This window comes from Poecilia mexicana, unplaced genomic scaffold, assembly GCF_051168715.1.
Source record: "Poecilia mexicana isolate PSO_F unplaced genomic scaffold, ASM5116871v1 scaffold_1, whole genome shotgun sequence".
Lineage (NCBI taxonomy): Eukaryota > Metazoa > Chordata > Actinopteri > Cyprinodontiformes > Poeciliidae > Poecilia > Poecilia mexicana.
In genome coordinates this window covers 3,558,781-3,582,599 of record NW_028263370.1, presented here as the reverse complement: position 1 = coordinate 3,582,599, position 23,819 = coordinate 3,558,781, and the positions used below count along the sequence as shown (strand labels likewise).

At 39.9% G+C, this 23,819-nt stretch overlaps 2 protein-coding genes across 2 annotated transcripts; both read left to right on the top strand.

Moving 5' to 3' along the window:
• Window positions 1-2,480: 2,480 nt before the first annotated feature.
• Window positions 2,481-5,140, top strand: LOC106917546 (myeloid-associated differentiation marker-like protein 2). The gene is made up of 2 exons (XM_014986593.2): window positions 2,481-3,540; window positions 3,939-5,140. The coding sequence occupies exons 1-2, from the start codon at window positions 3,260-3,262 to the stop codon at window positions 4,588-4,590; spliced, it is 933 nt and encodes a 310-aa protein (XP_014842079.1). The 5' UTR covers window positions 2,481-3,259; the 3' UTR covers window positions 4,591-5,140.
• A 6,089-nt stretch (window positions 5,141-11,229) lies between these two features.
• Window positions 11,230-16,346, top strand: pycr1b (pyrroline-5-carboxylate reductase 1b). The gene is made up of 9 exons (XM_014986594.2): window positions 11,230-11,351; window positions 11,843-11,936; window positions 12,839-12,909; window positions 13,016-13,195; window positions 13,356-13,463; window positions 13,588-13,701; window positions 14,012-14,104; window positions 14,417-14,580; window positions 15,582-16,346. Exons 2-9 carry the CDS (start codon window positions 11,870-11,872, stop codon window positions 15,757-15,759), a joined length of 975 nt encoding a protein of 324 aa, XP_014842080.1. The 5' UTR covers window positions 11,230-11,351; window positions 11,843-11,869; the 3' UTR covers window positions 15,760-16,346.
• The last annotated feature ends 7,473 nt before the right edge of the window (window positions 16,347-23,819 follow it).

Genomic DNA, 23,819 nt, shown 5'->3' with positions numbered 1-23,819 from the left:
TTTGGATCTTAATTTTTAAGCGCGTCAAACTTTAAATATATCTTGAGATACTGTTCGCTGACCCAGTCTCAAGTTGCAGAACTCCAACCTCACACAGCTGTTGATGATTTCACTGTCGAGTCCAGTGTGAACCAAACGGCACAACTCTACTCTGCGCATGTGTGAAAGTTTTCATCCATCCAAGTCATTCAGACTGACGTTTCTATCTCGGTTTCACAAACTGTTCAGAGTCTGAAGTATTTCAGATTTTTTTTTTTCCTCAAACTTTTTTCTTTTACTGTAAACATATTTACAGTTGTGTAAATCTGTAGTATGTGTGTTAAATGAATACAAACAGATCTATCCAAAACCTTTCAGCTCTTATAAATAAAAACAAACGGATCGGGCTTCAACTCATCGGTTCCTGGTTTTCTTTGAGTTCTGCACTGCAGGTTGGTTTGCAGAGGAAAGACTTTGAAACCCAACAGAAAATGAAAGGCTCACAAGTTTTTGCATAAAAGCAGAAATCCCCCAAAGTAAATGAGCCTGAGTCTGTGCACATAAAGTCCTCTCACCGATTGTCAGTTGGATTAAGGTCTGGACTTTGACTAGACGCTTTAATGTGCAACAACTGTGCTGTCAACAACTTCCTTGTTACCACTCCTCCATTTAAGACACATTTCTGGATTGTAAGACTCAATGTTGTCTTGTGGACGGCTTCTCCCGCCTTTGGATCTATGCAGCTCCTCCAGAGTAACCATGGGCCTCGTACCAGTTTTCTTTAATTTCTGTTCAGATATGAGCACTTTGACCTCACGTCATGGTAGGTTTGCAGATGTTTCATACTCTTTCCATTTTCACATGATGGATTGAACAGTGAATATTCTCCGTCACGTCACAGTTATGCTCTTAGTTTTAGTCCGTGGCAGAGAATCTCAATAAAATGTGTTGAAATTTGTAACCCAACAACAATCTGCAGACTCATTAAGCCGTTGTAAATCATCACATCCTGATCGTTGTATTTTAAAGCGACGATGTTCCCCTTCATGTGGTCAGCAGAGGGTCTGCAATGTGTCTGCATTCCTCCAACTCCACACCCAGCCTGGTGGACCTCTTCACGTGGGGACAGCCCAGCCCCAAATAACTTTCATTCTGCTCCCGCTGACCAGCAGCGACCCCCGCTCTTCACCACACTGGGAGGAGAAAGTGTGTGAGGCGCAGTGCGTCTCTGGGAAAGTAAGAAGATGAGAGCGTGGATTTTGGTCCTGGAAGGTTCACCTGGAGCGGATTGTGGAGTTTTTCTACGCTGAGCGTCGGGCCTGGACCCGGCGCCGATGCTGAGGAGCTCTGAGCGTTTTGCCTCATGTGATCGAGGGGGGTGGGGACCGGTCAGCGGAGAGGTGAGTGTCCTGCTGCCGGCCCAGGCTAAGTTCTCGACACAACATCTCTGAAATGCGTTTCCCCTCGCGTCTGTCTCGGCATGCCGTGATTCGTCAACACAAAAATAAATCTCGGCGTGGCTGAAACAGCTGAGACCAGAATGAAGTCGTTCGAAACACTTTCCTCCTCTTATCGCGACACATATCCCAACCTTTTGAGGCGTCGGGTTTTGATCCGGTCACAAGCATTTTGTTTTCATGGCTGAAGCGTTCGCGTTTACATCGATCAGTACCGGTGACGTGAAGTCCAGCTGTCCAAGCAGGATTTTCCTAACTTCTTATTCTGCTTCGTGAACCAGAACAGGAACATTTAGTTTATATAATTCACTCAACCCAGAACAGGAATCAAACCAACAGTTAGAGCAAAAAGATCCAAAGGTTTTCACTCAGTCCAGAGCAGGAACTAGAACAAACTTAGAATCCAGAGAAACTCTTATTAGTTTATCTAGAGAAACATTATCAGAACAGGAATCCAGAGAAACCCGTCACTAGTTTACAAATCACAACTTCTCATCCTTAAACATGGGGTTATACTTTTATTGTTTTCGTTTTCCCTTCTTTCCTTTGGTTTGCTGTATTTCCTTCTAATTCATGTAAAGCACTTTGAACTGCTTTACTGCTGAAACTGTTGCTCTATAAATAAAATTACCTTATCTTACTTTTTACTAATTTTCTTTAGCTAAAGCTTCAGGATGCAGAGAAATTATAGAGCATCTAAATGCCATTGTACAAATGCCTCAGTCTGGGAGGAAGATACATTAAAATTCCCATCATAACGTACCATGACAGAGGAAAAAATTGGGATAGACAGAAAAAAGTCTTCAAAATGAATGAAAACAGAAACTAATGCAAAAAGGAAACCGAGGAGCTGCAGAAGTTTCCAACCATTAACTCCAAGGATCCTGACAGACTCTCACCAAAGTAGACTGAATGCTAAATTTAAACCAGCGTCTTTCACCAAAGTATTAGTTTCAGGTTGTGCAGATTTATGCATTGCTCTTATTGAAGCTTTTTCTGTTTTATTCCATCTATTGACAATTTGTTTTCAGCTGAATTTTACAGGATTTACGTAAAATTACAAATTCAATTTGAAATGTTTTGTTGTGATCTACAAATCTGGGGTTTGGCTGATTTTTCTACATTAATTTAGATTTTAGACCCATTGTGTTTTGCTCCCAAGAAGAAAAGTATTTTTTTTAAACAATAATTTGTTAAACAACCTGACATTTGAATCATTGAAAAATAAAATGGCTCCAAGCTCAAGGGTTGAGTCAAGACAGAAGTTATTTTTATATCGGATCTTTAGGCAATTTGTTCCCACTTCTTTCACTGGATCGATAGAAAAGCACCACAGATGAAAGTTTGACAAAGCAGCAACAAACCTGGCATGGCCTTCAGTTTTGATAATGCGAGAAAGGATGCAGGTTTGAAAAACCGTGTGCAGCAGATGTTCCTGAAAGTCACTCGGAAATGGGAGAGACTCCAGCAAAGACCTGATATATCCATCAGTCTTCAGTCGATCACCGACTGCGTGCCAAGTTTCCAGCTAAAAACGGACTGGGAACCATTTTGTTGAAGCTAAATCGTTATTTTCATATCTGGTTGAGTGTCATGTTTCACTAAAGCAAAGTCTAGGAGTCGCACAGTGGATAGAAAATGAGGGGAAAAAATAACCAATTAAGATAGAAATGTAAGAAAACCCCTACAAGTCTTAAAATGAGGAAATGTCACTCTGTTCCTTTGCTTCACAGATGTCCTGAAGAAAGAAAATCCTCAACAAACCCGTGTTGAACCAGAAACGTGGAGCTGCTTCTGGACGCCAAGTCGTTTTCCTGTCGGCCATGGACTCCCAGGGGGGTCCGTACCTCAACAAGGGGGCTCTCTGCTCCACCCTGGGTGGCGCCCGGATCTGCCAGTTAGCCATGGGCTGTGCTGTGATCGCGATGGTGACCCACAGCGCCGGGTACAGCGGCTCGCAGGGCATCTTCTGCATGGCGGCCTGGTGCTGCTGCTTCGCCGTGTCGGCGGCCATCTTCTTCCTGGACGCCACCCGTCTCTACAGCTGCCTCCGGGTGTCCTGGGACAACCTGACGGTCACCTGGGCCGCCTGCGCCACGCTCATGTGGGTGACAGGAAACACTGGAGGGTCCACTCACGAATTAATCATTCAACTCAAGTTCATTTCTATAGCACATTCCAGCAACAAGGCTGTTCAAAGTACTTTACGTCATAAATATTATTTCATAATACCAATTAGAAAACAATCAGTAAATGTTGTGTTTTCTCAAATACAATAATCAAAATAAACAAGCAAGTAGTTAGATCCTCTCTGGTTGGTCTCTGGTTGGAGAGTGTCCATAGAGTGTTGGAGATGTCGGGGTTCCCCTCATTTCCCTTTGACCGACCGAGCGCTCAATTTCTCAATCAGTTTTTAAGCCTTGCCTTGATTTGCTGGACCTGACTGTGCTTTGACCTGAGAACCCAGACAGATGAACCCGTCTTCCTGTCTCCTTTCTGCAGGTACGTGACGGCCTCCGTGGTTTACCCGCTGTTCTTCGTCAGGTCCGAGTGTCCGTACGAAGGCTGCGAAGTCCGAGACTTCCGCATCGCCGTCACCGTCTGCTCCATCCTGGGAACTCTGGCCTACGGAGCCGAAGTGGCCCTGTGCCGGGCCAGACCGGGCCACATCGTGGTGGGCTACATGGCTACCGTCCCCGGCCTTCTGAAAGTGGTGCAGGCCTTCGTCGCCTGCGTCATCTTTGGCGCGCTGGCCAACGGGAGCCAGTTCTCGCGTTACGCCGCCACAATCTACTGCGTGGTCGTCTACGCTTCCTGCTTTGCTCTCACCGCCCTGGTGGTCATGATGACCGTCTGTAAACGCACCAAAACTGTCAGGTGCATGCCCTTCGACCGCTTCGTGGTGGTGTGCACCTTCCTGGAGGTTTTGCTCTACCTGAGCGCCTCGGTGGTGTGGCCGGTTTTCTGCTTCGACTCAAAGTATGGGTCTCCATGGCGACCCTCGTCGTGTCCGCAGGGGAAGTGTCCGTGGGACAGCAAAGTGGTGGTGGCCGTGTTCTCCTGCGTGAACTTTGGGCTTTATCTGACAGACCTGCTGTACTCACAGAGGATCCGATTTGTCTCGTCGCGCGTTCCCACCAACTCGCGGGTGTAGAACCACTCAGAACAACCCACCTAGAAACAATGACACTTTGACAGACATGAATCCAGTTTCACACGAACATTTCAGGAAGCCAGGACATGTCTTGTGTTTGGTGCCAGTAGCTGCAGAGCCGGATCATCTGTAAAACCTGGGCCAGGGCAGCAGCTCGGATCCCAAAGAGTTTCGGGGGCCCCAGATACTGTTTTTTTTTGTTTGTTTTTTTTATGAATACATATTTTGTTTCTACTTTATATACAATTTATAGGCTCATATTGTGGGGATTTTTTTTAATAAATATACATGATACTCAAGTGTTGGAAATTTATAAAGTAATTATATTTCTGGGGGCAACAACATGGATCACTGCTCCATGTTGTTCCCTCCATTTTAAACCTAAATGCATCAATTATTGTATGTGACTACATATTAATCTATTGTAATCTGCATTAGTAGATGCAGTGGATTGGGCACCAAAACTGACTTCAGCCCACAGCCTTGTAGACCCGGCCTTGTAGAAAACTGTAAAACATTTACATTACTAAATAAATTCAACTTTTCATTATCTTTATGAGTCACTTTTTTAAAATAATTTCTTATTACTTTGCCAAAACCAGGAAAGATACAACATAAAAACACCAAAAAATAGCTTTACATAACATTATGCATGACATTTTAGAACTTTATTTATGTAAAGTTCATCTGGAAAGGATGGTATTTTATGCAACATCCTTTTTAAAATGCTTTTTTTTAATACCACATAATATTAAAGTGAAAAGGTTTGTGTGGGAATAAAAATCACATGTACATAAGTATTCACACCCATTGCTGTTTGTATTTGTAGGACATCAAATACAACCATGATAAATAAACTGATACACAATAATTAAGCATAAACTATGGGAATGAAAAGGTTTGTTTATGGGTAAAATAAATAGAAGAAGAAATGCCCTAAATAGCAACATGTGGGAATTAATGGCAAAAAGGGTGAAATGATCCCAAGCCTTTCAGTGGTTTCTTAAAGAAATACATTTTCCTCATAAGACGATGAAGTACTGAACTAAGAATTAACATCTGAAAATTTGGGAAAGAAAGTTTTTACACGACTCGAGACAAACCGCGGTTTGGTAATGATCTCAACCATCTGAGATATTTGAAATAAAGTGGCTAATCCTGACATGCCTGGAGGCCACTGCTCCTGAAACACACACACACACACACACACACACACGCACACACACACACACACACACGCACACACACACACACTCCAATCCAAAGAACTGCTGAGGAGTTTCTCCTCTCCGACGCGCCCCACAGAAATGACATCCTACCTCTTTAAATGATCCCTTGACCCATTCCTGACCCAAGCTTTCTCAGACCTGCACATACAGAAGTAAACTGTCCAAGTACGACACTTTTTGTCTGTGGATTAACACACACACACACTGTCCTGCAGTTTGATTGTCGGTGAAAACGGCGCATAAAGTGTGTAGCATAAATCGTACATCTGGTAATGGCATCTGTACTATGCCTGCCATCTGCAAACCCCACACCCAGCAATTCACAGGCTGCCGAAAATAAACGCCAGCCGTCTGCAGTCGTTCTGAAGCAGTGACACTGCATTTATAGGAAGCTCCTGATGTCAAAGCTGCTCTGGGAATGTTTTCGTTCATACAAAGAAAATGGACCGCCGTTTTTTTAGAAAGAAAGCCGAGGACATTTTCTCCAGATCACCTTCGGTTTGAACCACCACGTTTGGAAACACACCAGTGATTATCACACTGACAACAAGGTCGATGTTTTCCGAGCAACATGTGTGTGTTTACACTCCAAACACGGCGCTGCCAGGTCAAATCTGTCATGTACTCTGGCTGTTCGAACGATCTCTGAAGATAAACTAGAGACACGCAGAGTTTGTCAGCTGATGAGCAGAGACAGTTCTTTAAAAAAAAGTACAAAATAGCAGAGAAATATCATTTAAAGAAATTGCTTGAATAAATACATTAAAAGCCAAACAAAAAAATAGCTGAAGAATCAGAATCAACTTTATTGGCAAAGATTGTGAAAACTTGACTCACAGACATAAATTATAAAGATATAAACTTTGCAGATGTTAGATTAAGGATAAAGAAACAATGTGGACATGTATTTGCAGCCATATTTTATATAATTAAAACAAAAAAAAGAATTATGTTGCAGGTAAGCCTAAGAAAATAGGACTGTACCCGAGTGGAGGGTGACATCACAGAAGATGGCATCTGATTTGTGGATTCCTCGTTGGCGTGGATCAAACTGGTCAAACTGGGACGGATTACACAAATTCTCTAAATGAAAACTTTTCTGAAACATCCCTGGTGTATCATATTGGATTTTTTTTTTAAATCAATGTGACAGTTATTTATTTTTATAAAGACCGGTAAAACCCTGATCTAATGTATGATCAGTGTTTTTGGATATATATAAAAAACTGTTCAATAAGTTATATTCCTCAGAAAGTGAACGTGGAGCAGCAAACATCCTGTAAAACTGTCCAGCCCGTGAATCCGACACCAGCTGGCCACTTCATTTGTTCAAATCTGACTAAGACTCCCGAGGACGTCACTGTGCGATTTAGAGATTTGCTGCTTTACTCATTCTGCCAATATTTTTGAGTTACAGAGTGAAAATCGGTGACTAATGTGTAATTGCAAACAATTAGAGACCAAAGCGACGGAAGCTTTCGCAGTCGGTGTCAGCGCAGTGTCTGTCACAGCAGATACCCCCCAGTTTTTAGCAGCTGCTTCATGCATAGTGGTCTTCCTCCCTGATGGCCTCCGTCTCAAGCAACAGAGACGCTCTGCAGACGGGGAAGAGCTGTGACAGGTGTCCATCATGGCTGTCCCCTCTGGATCTCCGCACAGAGGGACAGGGGGGGACGGCTGCTCTGCGATTAATCTCTGATGTCACAGGCTGCTGATGCGGTTTCCTCCCTGAAGCTCTGGGCTTTGGCTTGACCAAATGTGTGGATTGTTGCCGGCATCATCTGAATCCTCTCTCTCTTTCTCTCTCTCTTTCTCTTCCTCTCTGTCTCTCTCAGTGGATTCATGACAACTTCACATGTAAGGATTACTGTGGAGAAGAAGCTGAACACGCCACAGTAAACGGCGACACTTCTGTGTGATCTGTTGCAGGCATGAATGGAAAAGAAGGATCAGAAAGATCACATTCGCTACGGAGGGTTTTGATGAGAATGTGCAAAAGCAGTATTCTATGAGCAATGTCTACTTTTATTTCATACCTCTGAGCTTTTCAGCTGTTCTATGAGACTAAGCTCCTTATGTGTTTCATTTTCATGTTATTTGAGGAATAATTGCCTGCGTGAAGTTGGGCCCCATCTTCTTCAAATGAAACAGAATTAGTGTCAAACGTTTTTGTGCTACTTTTGTGGAGCAAAATGTTTCAGTTTTACGGCTTCATTTTAAAGATATTACTAGATATTTCCAGAAGTCATCAAATGTCGGCCTCCCTCCTGCCACATTTCTAAAATCAAGCAAAATTTGATCCCAGTCAACATAAAACAGTTATTTTATATGAAGTTTCTTTGATTTTGTTCGTGTGTTGGGTGGAGGTTGATCTCTGGTGACCTCTGGTGACCTCTGGACACTTTATTTCTAATCTTACCAATTATAACAGCACAAACGTAGCATAGTTGATTGACACCATATTTCTTTAGATTGTGTAAATGTGGACTGGCTGGTTGACCTTTGATGACCTCTGAAATGTTTATAAATATCTTTAAAGTGATAGCGGGACAAATAAAAAAAATTTGCAGCACAAAGCAGCACAAGTGTTTGACACCAATCTTGTTTAATTTGAGGAAGGTGAGATGCTGACTTCAATCAGGTGGAGTAATTTTCTGGGGTTGTGCTGAGTAATTGTGAGGAGTCAGTATCTGTGACACAATGATTATATACATTTGAGAGCTTAAATTTAAATGCAGTGTATAAAAAGAAATGTAATCATTTTTCCCCATAACTGCCATTTCTTCTTTTCAGTCATATAGGAGTTCGCTCTCTCTCTCTGAAACAAATTACAATTCCCTTCAACTAGACCACGGCGATCAAATACTTATTTCTTGCAATCAATTGCTAATTAATTCTTTAACAACCATGCAGTTTCTGGATGTTGTTTTAGATTCTGCTTGTCACAGTTGAACACTACAATCCTCTCCGCCTGCTGGCTTGCTTTCGTTGCACACGCACCAGAACACACCGACTCGAGCCTTCAGTTGCCGCTAGCAACAATCTGTCGTGACTTTTTCTCCTGGATCTGCCAGCTTAATACATTCCAGCTCTCGGGTCATTTTTAGGAATCTCTCAGGGTTTCATCAAACAACAACAACGTCATGTCACGCCTCGGCGCTCACACAGAGTCTGAGTCATCGTTAAAAGGGACAGACGCAGGCAGTGGTAAACTTTGTACGTCAGTCAGACTGAGAGGGAGAGCCACAAAAAGAAACTGCAGAGAGCTTCAGCTGGTGTGAACTAAGTTTAAAGCTGCTGTATGTTGCTTTAATTAAAAAAAATATATATGTGTGTGTGTAATAGGATAGTGACAGTTTAAACAAATATGTAAAAATATATTCTTTTTAATAAAAGCTACATACTGCAGCTTTATAGAGACATAATTTAAGTTCTTTTGCACCTTCAGTTAATCAGAAAATAAAGCATATAGATGATTCTTTTTTTTTCTATAAATATGCGACACCTGACTGGTTTTTATTTGGTTACATTAATTTGTGTAAACCACAAAAACGTTTCTGTTGCCTATACTTTTCAGAAATTATTTGCCTCAAAAGTATATTGGCAATATTTCTGTTTAAATAATTAGGACAGAAAATTGTACAACAAAGGCTGAGATAGGCTCTATAACTGCAGGAGGAGGAAAACTTACTGTGGGAAACTGAATTAAAAACATTTGAACATCTGTACAGGCAGAAGGTCTCATTCAACACCGAGCCAAGAGGCCTGAGGACTTAATTTATGTTTTTTTTATGATGGATCCATCCATCCGTAAAAAAAAAAAATCCTTAAATAAACGAGCATGCTTGTCTTTGGACTGAGGGGGGAAAACTCCAGAAATGCAAATTAAAAACCTGCACACTCCAAACGAACAGCCGCTGTTGGGATTCGAGCCCAGGAATATTGATTTATGAAATAAATCAACTTTTAAACTGAGTTAAATGAGTAGAGGTGAACCGACAGACAGAAGGTGGCACAAAGACTCAACCAAATCCAGAGTGAACAAGATCGCTGATTTAGACTTTACTTGTATTTTTGTTTTAGAACAAGAAAATTCTGCTCCCGTTCGACTGACTTGACGAGGATCTGAACAGCTGAAGGTCCCGGGCCATCAGCTGCATTCAGCTTTAAATATAGACATGAACATACAGCCCACCACCCCACGTCTGCATTCCTGTGAGGAAATAAATGTGGCACCTTAGGGAGGCAGACATACCAACTTCCTAATGTATAGAGTAAATTTAGCCTTGTGAGGCATGAGAGACATTAAAGGAAGTAGTTGGAGAGGAGCGTTGATCCCTTTAATGTCTACACAGGGAGGAAGAGGATGCTCTGCTGGGATGTAAATTAAAAACGGTCAGATTCACGGTTCAGGTTTTACAAAAGTTTGCATGGAGCAGCTGTGAGCGGTCAATACAGACAGAAGTCACAAATTCACATGAGGGAGTCATGCTAACACGCAGACCTAAAACAAAACAAAAAAAAACACTATTACAAAATTCACAGCTTCTCTAGCATTTGATGCAATTTCTATAACATGTACATTGCAGCTCATGAGTTTTGTTTTAGACAGATGTTTGTTCTGTTGCTGTTTTCTTGAGGAAATGGGGACTCAAAAGTTGCTCTTTGGTTTAGCTTAGAGAGTCCTCCTACATCAGCTCTTCTGTTTTTATTTGTGTGTCTCCGCTCTGTCTTCTCAAACCCTCAGCTGGTTGTGACAGATGGTCGCTCATACCAGGTCCTGCTGGAGGTTTTTTCCTGTCAAACGGGAGTTTTTCCTCCTCACTAGTGTCGCTACATGCTCAGTAGTGAATGCTGGAAGTTAGTGACTCAATGAAATGGCTTTTTCTGTAAGGTGCATTGAGATGACTTGTGAATTGAATGGAAACAGATGAAGAGTCTGTGTTGTGCTGTCTTACTGCTTAAGACACGTTCTGTATAGAAATGGTCTATAAAAAAGTTTGATTGACTGGTCAACAAAGTGGTACATTAGTTGGTATTAGTCTATTATGTTTGCATAGATAGATAGATAGATAGATAGATAGATAGATAGATAGATAGATAGATAGATAGATAGATAGATAGATAGATAGATAGATAGATAGATAGATAGATAGATAGATAGATAGATAGATAGATAGATAGATAGATAGGTTTGCAGTCAAACAGCACTTTCTACACAACATGACCTACTTTTACATCACTGTACTTGACATTATCCTCTTTAGCGCAAAAACTCAGAGGAATGATGCAACTGGGTGTAGCGAACATTAAGTCCCGCCCACATCTTACACTCCCCGTTTTTATTGGTCGAAACCTCGGAACGTCTGTTCATGATTGGTCTAATCCCTTTTCTTTTGCGTACGCCGCACACATGGGGGTTGAGTAAAAAAAAAAGGGGGAAGCCACGTTGACACAAGAAGTGGATATTTTTTTGTGTCCCGGGAAATAAAGGTCACGTCGACAACTGTCTATTCAGCTGAAGCGTCGACAGTAAGACATCTGTTGGTTTTTAATGATTAGTAGTTTAATCTCCAGAAACCCGGGCTAGCAAGAGGCTACCTGGTGCATTCGGGAGTGCTAGCATCATAAAAGGAAGAAACTAGCTGTTCTAGCTCCACGGTATTACACGGAGTTAAGGGTATAACTGAACCGTAGCACAGTTTACAATGATTTATCTTTTATTTTGACTCATTAGAAGGTATTTCTGAACTGACAATGAAATAAAGCATGCTTTTGTTGTTATGAACCTAACTGCTAAAACAGTAATGTTTCTTTTCAGGTAAAATAATTTACTTCTAAACGATGTTGATGTGTGTTTATGGACTATCTGAAGAATTTTCCCCTCATGTTTGATCCCCATCAGCTTTATTTTTACTTTTTTAAATCAAGCTTGACTTGAAAACCTGTATAGAAGCCGCTGTGTGTTTTTAAAAAAGGGAGGCAGATGTTGATCTGCAGCATCTGTCTGCTTTTCCGGACAGGTCGTGAAAGCCACATCATCTGCCAGGATGAGCGTTGGATTCATTGGAGCAGGCCAGCTGGCTCATGCACTTGTGAAAGGTTTCACTGCTGCAGGTAAAGATTTCTGCAAATATTTATCTGTTTTTCAACTATTTTTTTAAAGTTAGGATTCATCAACCAGGACATCTTTCTTTCTTGCAGCGTAAAATACCAGCTTACTGGAAAGCACAGTGTTATTGTCTGGCACTGGAAATAATGGCATCTGATTGCAATACTGCCCACGTTGATATCGCAGTAAACTAAAGATATCATGATAGCTTTAGTTTTATTAAGGTTCCAAGCAGGTGCTTGTAATCCGTGAGAATGTTTGAATTTCAATGAGGTGTTTTCAGTGAATAAAGACCTTTTGAAGTTCTTAATATTCAAACTGTGTAGTTTTGTAATAAAGTGCAATCTAACATTTGATTAAAAGCCTACATTTCGGAAACATTATTTGCAGTTGAAGCCAGATATTTAAAGACAACAAAAAGACACAGACACGTTTTCTTTCTCCCCATCTTCTTTTAAATCAGACTCAACTTTTGTTGTTTTAAGTTAGTTAGAATTACCAAAATTATTTCTATTTGCTAAATTTCAGAAAACGCAGGGAGGACATTCTTTAGAGTTTTTTTTTTTTTTTGTAGCTTTCAAGAACCAGTCAGGTGCATACAGTGTTATTTTAGTTATATTTCTTTCTGAACAATGTAGAATACTATCAAGATAAGAACATAAATAAATCATATTATAAAATAGCGAAGTTATACTTTTTTTTATTTAGTTCATTTGTATTATTTTTATCTCCAAAGCGTGGAAACGTTTGAAAACTTACCTTGAAAAGTTTCTGAATCCTGTTTAATGGCTAAACAGAATCATAAGGTAATCTCAGATCAACTGATATTGCCTTTAGTAGTTTCCTGTGCAGCCCTACTTATTTGAATGTTTGTTTATCTTCTCTTCATCCTTTCCTTCATCATCAGGTGTGATCGCAGCCCACAGGATCACAGCCAGCTCCCCAGACACAGACCTGCCCACGGTGACGGGGCTGAGGGTGAGGCTTGGCTGTGTGGTGTTTTGAAATGTGTGAAACAAAGAGTGCGCCTTTCTTTCTTGCAAATTTTTATTTTAAGGCCCATGTTTAACGGTTTTTCCTTTAGAAAATGGGGGTGAATCTGACCACGAGCAACAAAGAAACGGTCAACAGGAGCGACGTTCTGTTTCTGGCCGTGAAGCCCCACATCATCCCCTTCGTCCTGGACGAGATCGGACCGGACATCGAAGACCGCCATCTCATCGTCTCCTGTGCTGCGGGCGTTACCATCAGCTCCATAGAGAAAGTAAAGCTCTTAAACATGCAGGATGTTGGAACGTTTCCCCCAACTACCAGGATCCTTTTCTACATCCTTCCTCTCGGAGATCCGGTTAAAGCTCTGTTGTGACTCTCTTTCACACACCTGATGTGTTTTTTTCTCTCTCTCTCTTCTCTGCTTGATGCAGAAGCTGCTGCAGCACCGTTCGACTCCCAGAGTCATGAGGTGTATGACCAACACTCCTGTCGTGGTGCGAGAGGGCGCCACCGTGTACGCCACGGGAACACACGCAGAGGTCAGTGGCAGGATCGGTGCGCTGCTCCAGCAGAGAGAAACTGTTCCTGTTTGGAAAACACGATGAATATAATCTGAAAAGTAGAGCCGAACGTTGACGTTACGCATGTGCGGCTTTGCTCAAGGTGGAGGACGGGAAGCTGCTGGAGCAGCTGATGGCCAGTGTTGGGTTCTGCACAGAGGTGGAGGAGGACCTGATTGACGCCGTGACTGGACTGAGTGGCAGTGGACCCGCCTACGTGAGTGAGGCTCTGTTTTTCAGCAGAATTTGAACCACGTGAAGCTAAAACCCCCAAAATTCTAAATTCTAGTCTAAATTCTACATCTAGGCTTTAAGTATAAATTGATGAACTTCATTTTCAGTTTTCTATGTGCAGTTTTAAATACCACTGGAAGCTAAAAGCTTGACTTTTTCCTGTCAAACAATAATTTTTAGAGGGCAGCATAATGAATAAAGCAACTGTACAGATGAATCCCAGATATTTGTGATGCAGCTTGAACTAGTCCTTCTCTTTTTTTTTGTTTTTTTGTTGTTGTTTTTTTAACCAGGCCTTCACAGCCCTGGATGCTCTTGCAGATGGAGGAGTGAAGATGGGTCTGCCCAGAAGGCTCGCCGTCAGACTCGGAGCTCAGGCTCTCTTGGTGAGTTCTCTGATGTTTGTGCATCAGGTGTTTTGACTCATGTTAGAAGGCAAAAAAAAAAAGATCATTAATGTTTTGCAGCATTTAAAATGACTGACAGAGGGACGTTTCTTTTCAGTATTAATGATACTGCAGAGAAACTAAGAGGTATAGTAGATTCTGACCTAAAATAAAAGGATACATTTCTTGTTTTTTTTTTTTTTTTTTGTTGCATTTGACTTATTTTCCGCCGTTGTGAAATGTCAGAATGATTTCAGCTGTTTTGGTTGGAGCTTGAATTGTTACAGCTGTGTTGGTCCTGATGTTCCTCAGGGAGCAGCCAAGATGCTGCTGGACTCTGAGCAGCACCCCGGCCAGCTGAAGGACAACGTCTGCTCACCAGGGGGCGCCACCATCCACGCCCTGCACTTCTTGGAGAGCGGCGGCTTCAGAAGCCTCCTGATCAACGCGGTGGAGGCTTCATGCATCAGGACCAGGTGAGGCTGTCGCATCACAAAATCCATATTTCACATCAATTTTTGAGATGCACAAACATGATATTATTTTATTTTTTTTATCCAAATTTAGAGCGTCTTGCTAAAGTATTCATACACAAATGAACCTTTTCATACTACTTTGTGTCACAGACTTTAATTTTGTAGAATCACGTTTCGTTGCAGTTGATCTTTTGTGTCGTTTCTTCCAGCTTTGCACTTGGAGACCAAAGTTTTTGCCTAATTTGCTCTCCAGATTAAATTGAACTCAGATTTTTCATTTAACCACTTCAGCCTTTTTGATACAATATTAAAAATGCATTAAAAGATGCAATTGAACTAATAATTCAGTTTTCTTTTTAAATAAACATTTTCTTGCCTCGTATGCAACAAAGTAGAATTATTTTATTAAATACTTGCTCATTTCTAGCTAAGGATGCGTCTGCCAACATCAGCATGTGAAAAGCTTGCTGCTTGACTAAACACTAATATGTTTTTTTTTAACATATTGATAACTTCATAACAAAATGTGCTTAATGGGAGATTTTCTTTTTACAGAGTTTGAACCAGATGAAGTTAAAAATTATGCCACTTGAGTCATCATTTTTCCCTCATCATATATGAAACATTTATGTATTTATTGTTTGAACAGTTTTGGCTCAATTACTGTTCGGAGTGTTTTGTTCTTTCAGCAAATGGCATGTTTTACAGTCTGCATACTCCAGTTCATAGTCAATTACTAAAGCAGCTGACGATTATTTCAATAATTGGTTAATCTTAATTAATCCAATTAATTGTTTCAGCCCTGCTGTTTACTAATTAACTGACTACTGAAGGCAATAGTTGGTTTAAGAGTGAAGTGGGCTGAATACAAAAGCCTCTCACAATTCTCTTTGTTCTTTTTTCATTTGTGAAATATTTGAAAGTGAGCTATCTTTTTGACACAGTTAAATTCTACTGAACAACTCCTGATTGGGTGTGTTTGTTTTTACTTCTCCTTGCAGGGAGCTGCAGTTCCTTGCGGACCAAGAGCGCATCTCTCCGGCAGCCATTAAGAAAACCACCCTGGACAAAGTGCTGCAGCAACCTGGGGTCGCGGTCGGTGGAGACGCCGGCGGGAACGGCCGGTCGGGCCTTAACCTCTTCAACAACCGCACGTCTGGGGTCAAAAAGAAGAACTGAGAGCAGAGAGAGAGGCTCGCCGAAAGACAGACACGCTGCCGGTTCACGTCTAAACATGCAGACTCTCAAAGGGTCTCCAGCCCCCCGTCCAGCCGTAGGATTAAACAGTGGACTCAGGACTGCTTTGGAATCACTAACAAATCAATTTCTGGTGTTATTTATTCATACGAGAGCCAGGAACACACACATTTCAGACAGGTGTATTCTCCACAGCCGGCGCCTCCTACTGTGATTATATACGAGCACAAGTCCAGTTAGAGAAGCCAGAAGAATCAAAGGTGCTACTCAGCTGTCTTTACAGCCTTAAACCTCCATCATGTTCCACATTTTCTTCAGATATTTACTTTTGGCATATAGTTAACAAAGACTGAACACATTTTGATCATCCAATGATATCTGTCAGGGATTTTGTCCCCTGTAAAAAAAAAACCAAACAAATCTGTTTTTTCTGTTATGTAACAAATAATTTTGTCATCCTATCATTTCTCGGAAAGCCCAAAGACAATTTTTTATGTTTTTCTTTTTAGCAAATGTGATGTAATTACCTATAAGTGCTACAATAAAGCTTAAATAAGGTAAATTAAAAAGCGCAGTTTATTATGTAGATTTATGAATTTCTCTCTAAATAGTAGTAGTATTTGTTTTCTCCACAGTAAATTCATTACATTTTATTCAGAACAATTTCTTTGGAGTCTGAGCCTTTAAAAGTTTTTATTATTTCCAGTAACTATAAAAGTGCTTTTACTCTGCAACACGCATATATTTGTCACAAAACATTGTCTGCTTTGTAAAGCCAGACTAGTAAAACAGAGCCCTCGGCATGATGCTGCCACTGCTGTGTTTGACATTCAGTTTCCTTGTTTCCTTGTCCGCTTGAAGAACAATCCCAAACTGGTTATGGGACGGATGAAGCAGACTGCATGGATGATCTTCTCCAAGCCTCAACCTGCATGTTAAAACTGAAGAAAGTAACTTTTATAAATATTTTTTTATTTAACATATTTGTCAAAACTATCACTATATCGTGACAGTACACGATATAGTGTGATGGTCAGAAACAAACAATCAGAGCCAGGACTTTGTGCTGTCAATCACCTTGTGTATGAGCTGCTCACAGCCTCTCACTTGCTCTCTGATATTCTACAGCTGGTTCACCACAATCCTGTGATGAATGCTGAGGCTAGTTATGATGACTGCTGATGATGGATAAACTTTGTTTTGGCTCTAGTGGCCTTTATTTGATAGTTAATTGACAGGAAAGTGGGAAGACATGCAGCAAAGGTCACCAAGGCCGGGAATTGAACCTGCAACAACTGCATTGAGAACTAAGGCCTCCATATGTGTGTTGTGCTTAACCCCTGCGCCACCACAATGGATAAATGTTTATTTGGAAAAAAAAAAGTATTTTTTGCATATTTGTTAAAACTCATTGTTGAGACAGATAACGATTTATTCACTGATTGCAGCGGGTTAGCGGTTTGCCTGTAAAGGTAAGTTGTTTCCATTAGCAAGATTGCATCCAGTCAGAAGAAGCAAGTTGGTAAAATGTACTTTTCAGCTATGAAAAATGTTAAAAATCTTGGGTATAACTTTATAGAACTATGTGTAGATTAAAAACAATCCACCATAAATTAAACACCATGCCCCCAATTTATTTTTTAAAATCATTGCTGTTCATTTCACTCTGAGGAAGAAACAATTCAAATGCATCAAACACTTAATAAATTCACGCCAATTCAGATGTGAATTCAGCTTTTCTTTCACATCTGTTAATCAGTTAATAGGTTTCCAATCTGTCCTCCAGATGGCGCTCTTTAATCAACTTGCCTGGGATATAAACAGTTAGGAGGATCAAATCACCTTCATGCCACTGCCAGTTGGGAGTAACTTTAACTTGACCCTAACCTTGGATTAAATATAGCTTCACCTCCATAATTATCAGTAAACAGCTTCAACTCCGTTGCTACGACGACATGTTTCCCCCTCACGCGCCATCTGAATCTCTGCGGTGTTTTTATTTTTGCCTCCTCCTGTGGGTCAGCGCCTCCTGAATTCTTTCCAATCAAATCCTCTCCTGCTAAAATTAGCACCGAGATGCTTAAAAAAAAAAAAAAAAAAAGAAAGAAAGAAAAAAAAGCGTAAACGTGTTTTTATTTTTTGTCCTCTTCAATAGCCCCGAGGTGAGCTGTGATTGGCTGTTTTAAGAGGAAACACAGTCCGGTTTTAGAAGGCCTCTATCAGCAGGGCCGAATGGCCGCTCAGGGCTTTCTACATGGATACAACAAATACCGGAGGATTTTTTTTTTCAAGCTTACCAAAACGACACCAAACTTGTTGGCTCAATACGTTGTTATTGTTTTAAAGCAAAAGCTTTTTTTTCAAGAATGGGGTTTGTAACGGTTCGGAGGGTCACCTGTAACCTTTCCACAATCACATGAAAACTTCAGGAGAAAACCATGAAGAACAAATTTCTTCTTCAGGGTGTCTTCCACAATCTTACCGAGTGTTTTTAGTCTAACTTCCAGTGTAAACATTTCAGTACATTTGAAATAATACCAAACTAATGCACAAGTAACTTGTTAGCAAGATGCAAGCAACATTAATACAAGTAACATTGTCTTTTATTAAAATAATAATAAACAATGTTATTATTGCTTTAAGCCAATAATAAAACTGGGAAACAGTTTTAGAAATAAAATAATCAGTGTAGAAGTAGTATTTTTTTAATCGACTGATTTAAAACAACTTCCTGTAGTTTGCTGAAAAGTTTCTTGTAAGTTAGTAACTTTTAAGCTTTGCTTTTTTTTGGTAAAAACTTTCCAAGGTTATTTCTTTCCTAAGTAGATTTAGAAGAATAAAACAGATTTCACAAGAACATGAAAGCAACTTAGGAATGCAGAAACGTTCCTCTCATGCGTCTGGCTGTGAGCTTAAAACCTAAATATTAGAGAGTTTTCTACGAGTTTGATAGTCGAGGACAAAGAGCAGCAATATTTTGGGGTTTAATAGGAGAGCAGCTAGAGCAGAGTGCTGCTCTTTAAGGCATTTTCTTTTCTTTCTTTTTTTCTTTTTTTTTTTTTTAATATTTGGACCCGTTCCTGTGCTCCGGGCTGCTACGTTTTTGGATTAGCAGCCGCCACTTTGTGCTGGTTTGAGATAGGCTCACGGATGTATTCAGGCAATACAGGTACATAATGGCGAATGATGAAGAGGAGCGATGGTTTGTGAAGAACCATGTCCTCATTATAATTGGACAATTTATAGCTGTTGTAGGATTAGTTATTTTTCCCCTCTTAAACTCACACACACACACACACACACACACACACACACACACACACACACACACACACACACACACCAGTGTCTCTTTAAACTGCGCCCCACGTGCTCTTGGTGCAATCTGGCTGTTTATTTGTGCGTGCAATAGTTTTTTTTCTCTCCCCCCCTTCTCTCTCTCCCTCTCTCTCTGCTGCTGAAGCGTCTTCATAATCCCCCCTCTTATTCAACACTCACCCCTGCCACTGTCCGTTAAGATTAGCCTTTCGAGGAGAGACTTCTATTTGCCTCTCATTATTAGACTTCTGCCACCTTTTCCCGGTTTAAGGCGTCATTCTTCCTTCAAAAGGCGAGGCAGATGCTCTCTGTGTCACTCATCCTGACACCGTGAGGGTCTGAGGCGGCAGTTCGGATGCTGATAATCCTGAGCTGTACGTGTGTGTGCGTGCGTGCGTGCGTGCGTGCGTGTGTGTGTGTGTGTGTGTGAGATGGAGCTTGGCGTGAGATTTCTATCCACAGGTAGGCCAGATGCTGTCTGTCATTTCCATTCAATCAATGCAATCAGTGACCTTTGCAGTAGCATGATTGCTAGCAAGGAGAAGCAGGAACAATGAAGAGTGAACTGCAGAAACAAATAATCTTATCGAGTATTTTTAGCCTGGTTTCCACTGAAAATAACTTAGTACACTTGAAATAAAACTAACTCGCAAGGAACTTGTTACCAAGACACAAGAGCTTGTTTCAAATTAAGAAAAATGTTTTATGAGAGAAATAATTTGCTAGCAGAACTAGCACTTTTTGAAAGTAATATTAAAGGAATTATAGACTTAAAACAAGCTCCTATATCTTGCTGAAAAGTTTCTTGTAAGTTAGATTTGCCTTATTTTTTCAAATGTACCTGTATATGTACTAGACTAAAACTACTTGGTAAGATTTTGTGTTTTTGCAGTCAGTGTGAACAGAAGGAAAGCTTCTTTTTCTTGTTTTTTTTTTTGTTTTGTTTTTGCAAACACAAAATTTTCTCCAACATGAAATGTACATGTACACTTACAGAGGTGTTTGTTATCCCCTGGGCTGTCAGCAGCGTGTGTGTGTGTGTGTGTGTGTGTGTGTGTGTGTGTGTGTGTGTGTGTGTGTGTGGGGGTGTGTGTGTGTGTGTGTGTGTGCGTGTGTGTCAAATGGAGACCTGTGCATTACATTGATCTTGGAGCTGATACAGTATCAGCTTCGTGCAGCTGTCTGGTGAAACGGTCACAGGAACAGGAACCTCCGACGGTTACCACACAGTCGGTGAATCTGCATTCAGAGCTTCCCTATGCTGACAACTTGCACAGACCTTTTCTTCCCTCCATCTTCAGAATGTAATTGCATGTCTGTGCCGATATGTATTTTTTTCCTTCTTTTTCTTGAATGTTTTATTCAAATGTCTTTGCAAAAGTTTTCACACCTGATGGGCTGTTTTATGTTCCAACCGCTGGTGTCGATGTATTTTATTGAGACTTTGTGTTCCAGACCAACACAAAGTCCTAAAGTTGCGGCTTGTATTTATATTCAGCCCCTTCTGCTCTGATACCCCTAGATAAAATCTAATGTGACTAAGCACCTTCAGAAATCAACCAATTAGTAATTAGTTCACCACAGGTTTGTTATAACAGTGGTTTTCCAACACCTACTTACGCTCATGAATGTGAAATTAAACTTGGCTATTTCACCTTTTTTTCTTTCTATTTTTTAAAAATTAGCTATATAAAACTTTTGGTCTTCAAAAACTGACTGCCATCGTTTTCCTTTCATACCTCTGTGCAAGGATCAGATTTTAGGATTTAACATCTTAGCCATATTCTCCAAAGTGGCTTTTTTTTTTTTTTTTTTTTTTTAGCTCAATAGCCTTGTGGAAATCATTTCCTCTTTCTAAATTGGTCTGAAAACTCTTAAATTTATCACTGTGGATGAATTTTAAGCCTTCAGAACCAGACTTCCTTTAAAAGACAGCCTTTGTGTAAACTTAGTAAACAAAGCACGCAGCAAACCTGTGCTGAGTGAAGCACTTATATTTACTTACTTTTTAAGCTGCATCTGTTTGCTGAGCAGGGTGAGTCTGTACAAGCACTGCTGGTTTTAATGTAGTAATATTTTATTATTTGTTCGATTTTATTACTTTATTATATGTCTTTAGCAGTGAAAGGACAGAATGTCAGAGATGATGGGAAGATGGATGGATTTAAACAGACAAGCCTTTAAGATACTTTAGACTGCAGGCTGGTAAGTTCACATCTTAGCAGGTCGACTGAACGTGCAGCCAGAGCATAATGGAATGGACTAGATCTAAGCATAGTTATTTGATAAACGGCCTAGTCAAAGCCCAGACCTAAATACAATTGAGAATCTGTGGCAAGACTTGATGTTGACAGATGTTATCAGTTGAATCTGACTGAGTATCCAGTAGGCAAGAGTAGTAAATATGCCCTTTATAAGCGTTGGGGGACATGTGTGCACTTTTTAAGTTTTTTTATTTGTAAAACATTTTACATATATTTTTCTTTTTACCTCATCAGAGTCATGTAGTACTTTGTGGTGATCTACCCCATTGAATCCCAGTGAAATGCAGTGGCATTTGTGGTTGTAATGTGACAAACTGTAAATAGGAGGTATAAAAATGAATCATTGTCCTTTGAACAATTAGAATCAAAGCGGTAAAAAAAGTGAACATTATTATTATTATTATTATTATTATTATTATTATTATTATTATTATTATTTTCTTATGAGTCAGGGCATATTAGTATTTTTTAAAAATCTTCAACCTGTGATGGAGACAAAAACACTTTCAAATGAATAATGCAACCAATACTCTATCAGCTCTATCTACTTATCATAAATTTAATCCAGCACTGACACTCTGAAATGGAGCATTAATGCATATTCTTCTTAATTATAGTGTAAAGGCATAATTAAGAATATGCTGAAACTTTAGTGTCATATTCCTCAGGTTGTTACAATCATGTCTGGACTGAAACTATATCCAGACTGTTTAGAGTTGATCTTTTAAAAGAAACACCCAGCTGATGCATCAGGCTATACCTCCACCTTCAGCAACCTGCCAGAGATTTACTCCTCAAAGCTCTAACTTGTGTCTAAGTTGTTCATCAGTATATAAAAACAGGCTATTTCTGTGTCATTGTCAGGAAATAGGCTCCTAATAATGGCTGAGTGCTTCCTGGGCTTATACACAGAGTCATTAATTCCTCTGAAATGGAAATGGATAGTGATGGTGCACTTCAGGCCTAATAGGCTGCTTTGGTTTTTGTTGGGATAAATGAGGACTGATGGCAATTGTTGTGTGATGTGTTTACAGAGCTAACGTCTGATTGTCTGCTGGATTATGTAAATATGAGACATACAGTATATGTAAAATAGATCTAAGAAGTAAGAGCAAATTAATTTGCTTTTATCTGGAAATTCAACATGAAACTCATCAGCTTTCCTTTCTGTCAATTCACATCCTTCTTTAAGAGGAAGTGGAAAATTTGTGATATGAATTTCAGTGTAATTTGGCTGATTTTTAATTTTTTTAATTTTTTTTTTAGAAAATAGAAACATGCAAGCAGAGTTGAACCAAAGTAAAAAAAATAATTACAAGAGTTTGTTTTGTTTTGCACAAATACTGCTGATGAAGAATCACTCGCACCAAGAAGTAAAGTTTGTAAACCTGACCTGTTTGACTTACCCAGTGCTCTCTGGTGCCCCCTGTTGGTTTCGGGACCAAATGCAGCTGCTAAGTTTGCTTTTGCACTGGCCTGGCTCTGCGGGAACATCTACAAGAGGAACTTCTATATTCCTCCACACTTTTTTAAAATCTTCTGAGAGGATGCATGTGTCAATCATTTAAATCTTTTTGGTTATGCTGCCATTATGTTGTTGTTTGTTTTAATTTTAAGTACATGTGCATCTTCATAAAATAAGATGAGATTTGTTTAAAATAAGTCGGTAATTTAATTCAAAAAGTGAATATGCGTTGCATAGATTGATTATAAGCAGAGTAATATATTGCATTTGTTTATTTTTGTTAATTTTGATTCTCACAGATGATGAAAAACCAAAATGTAGTTTTTCTTAAAAATTCAACGTAAAACCAGCAAGTAAGGATTTTTGGTAAGACAGAAACGTAAGCCTAGTTCAAACTCAGGCACAAATTACAAATTAAATGAGAAAATGTACTTATTAAATAGATGACTGGATCACGGAGCAACAGTTCAGTTCATTTTCAAGATGCGTCTTGCATCGTCTCTGTTTTCAGGAGTGCATTAGGAAAACAGCAGTCGTTGTTCATGTCATGGATACATCTGTGGTGTATCTTGAATCAGTTATGGATCTGCTCAAACTCTTGATCGGGCAAAATCCTCTCAGCTTATCCCTGTTGATTGTGCGTCTTTTTCCTCCCACACTTTTTCTCTCCACACAACTTTCCATTAACATTTTTGTTGTAGACCACTTTCTGGACAACTCAGCTTCTTCAACAGTTTCCTTTAGTCTTAGTCTAGTCAGCATGCAGTCTCTTCCATGACTACTCATAATACAACATTTACGTGCCCAAAATCATTTTTATTGTATTTTTTTTGTGTGCAATACTCCAATATTTAAAGTAACTGAATTGCATGTATTCATAAGGAGTGAGACATAATCATAAAATCTGACATGTTTAATGACTATATCAAATAGGCTATATAACTTTCCATTTTTAAATTGAATTCATGAAAAAAATAACGCAACCTTTTGTTTTG